Genomic DNA, 9,491 nt, shown 5'->3' with positions numbered 1-9,491 from the left:
GCGGGAATGGTTAAGGTACAGTCCAAGAGCTTCATTTTGCTGCAAAATTAAATAAATAGCTTTGCAAAACTAGAGAAACTAAATGTGCTTTCATTTTTGTCATCGGCTAAATATCTTAACGTGTCACTAGACATCATTCTCTGCAGTAGTCTAAGCAAAGGAGAATAGGCAGACCCGGACCGCAGACCACCCCACCATCAGACCCCCTCATCTCATCACCTCCACACACATGAAGAGACCAAACCTTTCCTTTGCCACTGTTAATGGCGGGGACATTATTCATTTCTCCAGCCAATTTGAGTTTGCATTTTCTTTCAGGAATAGAAGCACAGGACGGTGAGCGGAGTCAGTGAAGAGTATTAAATATGTAGAAGAAGATGGACAAAAGGAGCGGCAGAATAAAAAGGGCAGCGGAGGTGGGAATGAAGAAGGACGGGAGGTGTGCGGCGTTGGTGTGGAGGTAGTTAAAGTGAGAGGATGTGAAGACGAGAGAAAGAAAAGAGAAGACGCATCGCCTCTCTCTGACGGGTGGCTATGTGCTCTCAGCTTTGACCTTTCAAAAAAAAAAAAAAAAAAGGACACTTCTTTTCCACATTTGAATGTAGAGCCAACGGGGATCCAATAAGGAAGGGTCCAAAGTGTCAATGTCTAAAGGGGCTGCTGTCACAGTGGAACCTCCGAGGTCGAACGCAGCCACTGTTAAGCTGGATACATTTTTTCCCATAGACAAAAATGTATCAAACTGTTGCTATGTACAGGTAATTATTTAAATAGCATTTAACATTCTCAACTGTAATACAGGTGGAAAATGTAGTTAACGATATAGTACAGTATATAAAAATAAAAATATAAAGTGGGTTTGCAGGGTGAACAAGTGGTTCGCACATCTGCCTCACAGTTCTGAGGTTGGAGGTTCGAATTCCTGTGTGGCACGGAACTGTAGAAGTGAGTTTCACTTAGACAAAAATAATCCTTTGTCAGCATCTTGTGGGATCTTGGTGTCAAGGAAGTTAGGAACTACGTTGAAGTGAGTTGAAGAGTTCCATTTCGACAAAAACAGTGGTTTGCCAGCACCTTGTGGTATCTTGTGTCAAGGCACTATGTTGAAGAGACAAAAATAATGCTTTGTTGCCATCTTGGTGTCAAGGAACTATGTTAAAGTGGGTTGAGGAATTTAATTTGGACAAAAGTGATGATTTGCTGCCATCTTGTAGCATGGGCAAGCATAAACCTTTTTAGGGCGCACATCAATTACGGTTACTCTCTTCTGTAAATAGTAGAGGTTCACTGTATATGGATCTGAGGACTCTGGTTTTGGGATGGCAGGGAATGCCTGTAATGTGATATAAATCAGTCTACAGATATGGTGTATCACTGTTTACATCCTTACTTGATGAAATCTTAAAAAGATTAGCTAACTGAACTGATGTATTGTGCGATGTAATTCATGAAGGTAATTTGATATCGAAGGTTTTGTGCAACTAATGGTGGTATTCGAACTTAGAGGCTCCACTGCAATTAACTAACTTGGAAACTTCAATCTGCAGTAGTGATGAATGATGGCTCTCAATTCAATTTTGCGTCACTTTCTTTGGGAGGTACTATACAACGATGTATGGCCGCAGAAGCTATAAATTGTCTCTAGTCTTCATCATGTGATGTGCGCCATTTATTTTGGTTGCCCAGGAGGATGTACGGGGATCGGGCCGATGCAGAAGAGATCGTAAAGCAGGCAGTGATTGACGGCAGCTTAATGGGGGAGGATGGATCAATGAGTTATATCAGCAAGGCAATACGCATAAACCTTTACCAACTTCACAATGTCACTCGTAAAAGTTTGCTTCACATCCCTGAAGAATAAAAGAAGATAAATCCATCAAAAAATTCTTCCCAGTTTTTATAGTCCTTCTTCCCTTCCTTTCATCCATCCTCCTCATCTCCATTTTGATGTCTGTCTATTAGCACGAGGTGAGGCCTTGCCTGCTCTCACATCCAGGGGCTAAATTAGCTCAATCAGTCCCCTCTCACCTCTCTTCCATGGGCTTCCAGCAAAGTGACACACTGCTCCCCTGAGGAGGAAGGAGGGAGAGAGGGAAGTGGGAGGGGGAACACTAAGCCCAGTGGCCAGAGGAAGACTATGGAGAGGGGGAGCAGTTATGGGTGGGATGAAGAAGGATAGTTTTGATTTTGGGATGCTAAAACCTCCAAGAGTTCCGAGGCATCTGAAAATGACGTTTTCTATATTTTGCCCTCAATCTATTGCTGCAAGTGATGCGCAGAGTGCCAACGTCTCTTTAAGTTGCCCCTTCGTGTTTGATTTGTCTCAACCTTTCCCCTTGCTTCTTCTCACTAAACAGCCTCCCAAGTATCAATGGAAGTGCAAGGCAGGCACTTCTGCCACAGTAATAGCAGTGCACGTGTGTGCGCTGGGGGCAGATCGGAGGTCGTGATCGGAGTGAGCCATAAGATCTACTCTATGCAGCTCTACAGGGATTTATTAGACCAGGGAGTACATTAGCATCATAAAGACCCTGGAGAATGGGCCTACGGACGGGCTGCACACACCACTACTACACTTAACATGTTCTCAGTGCATCACTATGTGTGTGTGTGTGTGTGTGTGTGTGAGAGAGAGAGAGAGAGAATATTAGAAATGAGATTACCTCAATTTAAGTTAAGAAGGACTATTAAACAGTTACAGTTCATCCTGTATGAGCTTTGGGCTAATACATCACAAGAAGATGGGGGGGGGACAAAAGTTGGCAGGCGAAATGTGAAGGAGGAAAATGATCAATTCGGCGAATATTGAATTTCTTCTTGAAGGTGCATCGAATGTGATGTCCTTCTACTATATATATTTATATATATAGTAACTGCCTGGGACCAAACATATTGAATTCAAAAAATTTTAGCTGCAAATATCTGCACAAATAACATTGTGCACCTCTCAAAACGACTACTCTATATTCCATAACGGTGGTTTAATAAAGAAATTAGTCTTCAACAAGCCATAGATCTCTGGTGTCCCCTCGTGGACATTAGTGTAATGACATGGAGCAAAGGGGCCCTTTAAAAATGGTTTATAAATTGAATATAAATAGGTTGCTCATGACTTAACGAACTCTTTTGAAGCCATTAATATGGAGTTGTAAATGACCTACAACAGATTAACAGAAAGTGCAGGCTCACTATTAGGCAAATCCACTTTGTTAAAATAACAGCGACTATTATTAAGGTGGTATTGATGGTAAGTAAAAGTTTAATTTGAGTCAGCGTCTTATGTTTGATTGGAGCCGAGCACACAATCTGTCTTATCTACCTGAAAACAAGACAGCCTTTGAACTGTACTGTTTTTTTCCTTTTCTTTTTTTCACTGGAAACCACCACAGGTCTGATCACATACAATACACACAAACAACACAATCATTCTCTTACAAAAAAGGACATTGGATTACATTGCTTCATTGAACAGTCACACAAGTAAAAAGATACATGAATATGAATAAAAGTGCATTACGTTATATAACGGGGGCCCACTTTATGACACTGGTCAATCCTGTCTCTAGGTTTTGACTAAAACTAGAGCAGCGTAAAAAGATACCACTAATCAGGACAAATTTTATCATTTTTCCTCTCTTCCAATCAAAGTCAGCAAAGAACTGATTTTGGGATGTCTACGAAAGATTAATCTGAGCAATTAGCCTGTCCTGTGGGCTGTGATCAGATTGATTTTTCCCTGGGAAACGGTCCGGGCCTACAATCGTAGATGTGATTGTCCAATTAGTCACTTAGGAAGCGACCTGAACATCACGCTGTCGCCGCACACAAATAGAGGAAAAATTGCTTGCGTTTAGTGTTTGTATGTGCCTCACAAATATTCATCACAGGTTTACAACTGCAATGTACTTTCCACATATCTAACAGCTAGCCTAGCGTCTTTGAGTTCATCTTCTGCGCTTACTCTACTTCGTTGTGTCTTCATGCAGTCTAGATAACCTGTGGCACTATGCTGCCTCCCTTAGATCACTCCTGGTACTACAAGACATTGAGAGGATTGATTGTGGGTGGGGATATTGCTGTGTGTACACACTATAAGAGCAGTAAGCACACACCTGCCCATTTTTTTCCTATTCAAGTGTAAGGGTCTCTCATATTTAAAAAAATTGGTTATGATGTTAAAAATCAATGCGTGTACCCCACTTCACCTGACCATACCATGTACACGCAGAAACACACACACAAAATATGTCAAGATAGAGAATGAAACACTTGACGCAAGTTAATTAATTCTGGTAAAACATTTTATAACATTTCAAATCAGGACATGTCCCTTGTGTGTGTTGCGCTGTAGAGCGCCCTCTAGTGGAATATTAGAGGGGTTCAGAGAGATTCTTTGGAGTGTTGGCAAAGTTGTCAACAACAGTCAAACTGTGGTTGAAACGGGAAAAAGCATAACTTTGGTGGAAACACAAACACGTTCAGTCAGTGGCAACTCCTCAGCAGAGTTGAGGTCAGTTTCCAGTTACAAAGAAAGGGGAAAGGCACAGCAAAACTGACTTCTCACTGACCAGACACACTGGTAAATTTTACATCCACAATGTGAGAAATTTGAATTCAATCAGATCAAAGAATCACATTTCATGTATTATTTGGTTTCAAAAGTTAACAATGAGAAAACCAAAAGCCCAATCATGTTAAAAAAAAAAAAAAAAAAACACAAGGGACAATGATGTACAAAAAGTTCCCAAATGGCTCTTTGCTCCAAATCAAGTAAAACATGGGTGGCTTCGACTGGCTTTAAAGGGGGAGATGAAAAGATTTTTTCTCGAATAAAATGCAAAATGAACGAAAAAAAACTAAATACTTTAAAGTTGCTTTGCGGCATAAAAAGGCAAAATAATCATTTTTGTACAAAGTCAAAACAATAATATACTTTCCAGTGCTTTGGGAGATAGAATAAACAACAAAGTACAATAAAGAAACAAATTATAATTAGGGATGGGCATAATCAACTATCGATAAAGTGATAAAGATTAAGAGTTTGGTCAAATGTGTGGAATTGTGGATTAGTTGTGTCTTGGAGCGTTTGAGGCAAAATGGAGTGCACTACTTGGTTTGGACCAGCAGGGGCGCTGTTGATTCAGTCGTAGCTGGTTTTACTGTGCCATGGAAACAGGAGTTGAGAACATTCCAAGAGCAATTCTCCCCTCCCTAAAAGAACAAATAATCGATTAATTGAGCATTATTTTTAATCAAGGAAATGTAGTGAAATGCCCATCCCTACTTATAATCAAAAATATCACCACAAGAGTTCTTTACCATCCATAATGCTCAGACTGCCATGATGACAAGATGGACCAAAAAGATGCCCTTTGGATGAGAGTGTGAATATCAGCTGAGCTTCACCTCAGTCAAAGACGCCCTCACTATGGTGCTGATTTGAAACCAGCCTCAATACACAATGTGCTGTGTGTGTGTGTTGGGAGCTCTTGAATCTGTGTCAAGTGAACACTTTGTGTGTGTGTGTGTGTGTGTGTGTGTGTGTGTGTGTGTGTGAACCTAATGTGAGCTACCTGTATACTGCAATTTGCACAGGATTAAAATCCACCCTGTCTGTGGCCCTCTACCATTGATTTTTTTTTTTTAACAGTATCAATTCTTGTCATGAACTCTGGCCTTAAAAAGCTGCTTAAGTTATGGGCCTGGTTCAAGTTCCCATCAGCACTTATTTAAAATGACCCCCGCTTGTGAATTCCGTTACAGTACCTGAGTATGATAGATATGGATGACATGCTTTTAAATGGCAACCAGGACACTAACAGAAGCAAAGAGGCGTATAAAGTGGTACTGGTGAATGTGTGAGTTGATGAAAAGGACACCTAGAGTTACTCCCATAAAGCCCACAATGTGCATGTCAATATGGCCACTTTAAGGCCATGCTAAGCTTAGCATGCTAACGATGGCCTCTACCTGACACCAACCATATAGTGCTAATCGTGACGACAAACTGTGCAATTACAGATATAGCAAAACAAAAATGAGACCGAGTAGCATCGCTGTAGACTAAACTACACACACGGGAGCACAAAGCTGCTCCTTCTGTATCATGTAATCATTTATGCTGATATGGCAAAATGGGACAATGTACAATCATCCTACTACAAATATCTACTTATGAATGAAAAATGACCACCACCTTCATGAAAACAATGTACTGTAGAACGCTGACCTCTCAGTATTTGTTTACCCCTTGGAAATGTTCTTTGAAAGTTTCAAGATCCTCATTTCATGTCTTATCCAGTTTTGCATGTGCGTGATATCACTTTTGACGTGTATTGAATGTGTTGTAGGATTCTGCTGCTTAATGGCTTCCAGTCATTGTGATGATGGCCTTTTTTTATGCTGTCCATAGTGGTACCAACACTTTTTTTTTTTTTTAGCATGTACTTGCAGGAGTGTGTATGTGCGCGTGTGTCTGTGTGCGTGTGTGTGTGTGTGTGTGTGTGCATGCATGTGTCTACAGTATTTCGCCATCGTCTATGCTGAAGCTGGATCTGCGACTGGAGTCGACAGAGGCCTCTGGGGACATGGTGGAGAGCAGAGGGTCCCCACCCATGGGGGACAACGGCTCATCCATCATGAGAAATCCCATATCGCTTCTACGGCCCTGCATATCCAGTCCTCCCAGATCGCCCAGCCCCGACATGCCGTCTGAGAATGCCTGCATCCCGTCGCACAAGTCCAGCGACTGGGCAAAGTCAAAGGGCTGGGAGCTGCCTACGGCTGGGTACTGGATGGGCGGCTGAGGCTGGAGGTGTTGGGGGAGCATGGTCAGCTGCCTGGACTGCTGAGGCTGAGCATGGCTTTGTGGGTGGAGGTGGGCCTGTGGGAGGAAGTGATGCTGCTGGGGCTGGAGAGGAGCCTGGCTCTGGGTTAGGTGATGGTGTGGAGCTTGTGTCTGAGTGTGGGAGAGGTTCTCCTCTGGGCTGGTCTCTTGTTTTATGTATGGAGTCATCACGTCTGCCGGGTTCAGGCCAGATGGAGAGTTGCTGGGAAGGCCGTGCAGATGAGCTTGCATCTCCAACTCCTGTTAACGTCATCGTTTCAGTCAAAGAGTATTGTACTGAGGGGTCTCAACATACAGTTAGGCCCAAAGTGATTCATACCCAGGCCACATTTGCCCAGGTGACAAAAAATTATAAGAGGTTCGTGTGAGAGATTTCTTCTTTTATTTTTGCAATTAGAATATGAAAATTTAGTAAATTATGCATATTCCTGATCTTATCGGACAGTTTTGAGGAAACGCAATATTTTGCACCAGTCAACTTCCAACATAATCTATAGAAGTGTTTCCTGCTAAAATAACGATGACCTTGTCTCAATTTACTCACAAATGTGCTTACTCAGTGTAATTCTGGGCCTTTTTAGTTGAACAAAGTTATTATTGTACAATTGTACCTTCTGCCATCTAGTGGAGGAGCATTTAATTGTTCTGCCTATCACAAACCATCTTTGTTCATCTATCTATACAAAGATACATTATTTGTAGTAAATGAGTAATTTTCGGAGCATTGTTTGTGTGTGTGTGTGTGTGTGTGTATACGGTTTGTGCCAAGACTAGTAAAATCCCAGAAAAACACACCATGCGTTTTTGACTTGCAGCATACAGTACAAGTTTTATTGCTGTGTGTGAGTATGGTGACCTATCCCTTCCCTCTCTGAAGCTCAAAAACAAAACAAAAATAAAAGCAAGACATTTTATGATATGAAGCTGAAACCTAAAACGTCACCCAGAAAGGACATTTCCTAGTGAAATTGGATATTTTCCCACCACAAACCTGATGACGGCATTAATTATAGTATACATTTAGAACCCTTGATATGCATGGAGGCCTTTGACTAACACAACTGCCTCACAGTCCAAGGTTCTAAGTTCAAATCCCACCTCAGGCCTTTCAGTGCAGTTTGTTTTAAAATTCATATCTTTAACACATTGTCTTGCAGTATTTTTTTCCCCACTTTACTGTGTGATTTCCGGCGAAGATCCTCATCCAATAACATGTCAGTGTATGAATAGTGTTGGATTTACTGGTATTGTTTACAGTAGGCACATTTGGCAAATTACCTGAATGCGAAGCATCAACTGTTTGTTGGCCATTTCCATCCTTTTGAAGTTAGTCGCCACCTCTCTGGTCCTCTGTACATCCTTCTGCATACGTTTGATGTAGTCCACAGACGCTCTCAGGATGGTGCCCTTGTTCCAGCGAGCATCGCTATGCAACCCATAAAGGCAATTGAAATGTTGAAGCAGCTACCAGTGATGCTGTATAGTGCATGAAAACTCTATATAAATAATAATCATCTTTAATTGAGTGAACTCAGTGTAATTAATCCCACACATTTTTATCTGATTACCCTAATTAACTGGACACAAATTTATATTGCTCATATGAAGATTTTTAAATTGACATCAGTATGTTTATCTGGAGGGCAAATTCTAAAATTACACAACACATCCAAACCTAAATATAATATAGCATAAAATACTTACAGATCATTGGTTTTGGGAATCATTGTGCCAAGCTCTTTAATACGATCATTGATGTTAAACCTCCGTCTTCTTTCAACTGTTAATAAACCACAGGAGGAAAGACAAAGGGGATAAATGAAAAGACACAATAGGGAAAAGAAAGGGTCTTGTAAAAAGAGTCATACTGGCACTTGTATTCGGACAAACAATTGCCCGCACTCACACAAGCTCACACAGTCATGGGCAATTAAGTGCACTTACAATGCCAGAGCAGCAACGAATTTACGGGTTATCCATCCACCCACTCATTGCACTATGTCTGCTAGATCAGCAAAATGGGATATACAACGGTACAAGATTATAGTTTGTGCGTCTGTGTGTGTTGCCCCTGTCTGTGTAAGCGGCACATGCAAAGCACAGAATAACAACAGCATTACATTTAGAAGAAAACTGCATGCTGGAGGTGTGTGTGGGGGGGGGGGGACTTACTGAGATTGTGGTTATCTTTCTTTTGTCTCTCCTTGGCCAGGGCACGGGCTTCTGTCTTTGCAATAACAAAAAGTCATCAGCTAATGCCTCACACAAACATTGTATAACTTGTAAGGGGATTACTACCAGCCAGTCTATATTGCGTTGAAATGGCCCTTGTTTCTCAAAAGGTAAGGAATGTCATTTTTGCCTATAAAAGGACCTACAGATGTTTAACGTCACTGAGATCGTACAACCCCAATTCCAATGAAGTTGGGACGTTCTGTTAAGCATTCACAACATTCAATAAACGTTTGGAAACTGAGGACACTAATTGTTGAATCTTTGTAGGTGGAATTCTTTCCCATTCTTGCTTGATGTACAGCTTCAGCTGTTCAACAGTCCGGGGTCTCCGTTGTCATATTTCACGCCTCATAAAGCGCCACAAATTTTCAATGGGAGACAGGCGCGCACTGCAGGCAGGCCAGTCTAG

General features: G+C 41.5%; 1 protein-coding gene across 4 annotated transcripts in view; it reads right to left on the bottom strand.

The window, feature by feature from the left end:
• Nucleotides 1-4,283: 4,283 nt before the first annotated feature.
• tfeb (transcription factor EB) overlaps nt 4,284-9,491 on the bottom strand; it is a 36,518-nt gene continuing 31,310 nt past the window's right edge. For 3 of the 4 annotated variants that reach the window (XM_061688586.1, XM_061688587.1, XM_061688585.1), the window contains 4 exons: nt 9,020-9,070; nt 8,552-8,627; nt 8,126-8,273; nt 5,119-7,087 (listed from right to left, as the gene is read on the bottom strand). In XM_061688586.1, coding sequence (XP_061544570.1) covers nt 6,518-7,087; nt 8,126-8,273; nt 8,552-8,627; nt 9,020-9,070 — 845 coding nt within the window. In that variant the 3' untranslated portion in view covers nt 5,119-6,517. Of the gene's footprint in view, nt 7,088-8,125; nt 8,274-8,551; nt 8,628-9,019; nt 9,071-9,491 lie in introns of all 4 variants that reach the window. The other variant, XM_061688588.1, reaches the window with a different exon arrangement.

Source organism: Phycodurus eques, chromosome 10 (genome assembly GCF_024500275.1).
Source record: "Phycodurus eques isolate BA_2022a chromosome 10, UOR_Pequ_1.1, whole genome shotgun sequence".
Lineage (NCBI taxonomy): Eukaryota > Metazoa > Chordata > Actinopteri > Syngnathiformes > Syngnathidae > Phycodurus > Phycodurus eques.
The sequence above is the reverse complement of the archived record's forward strand: the minus strand, read 5'-3'. Positions and strand labels throughout refer to the sequence as shown.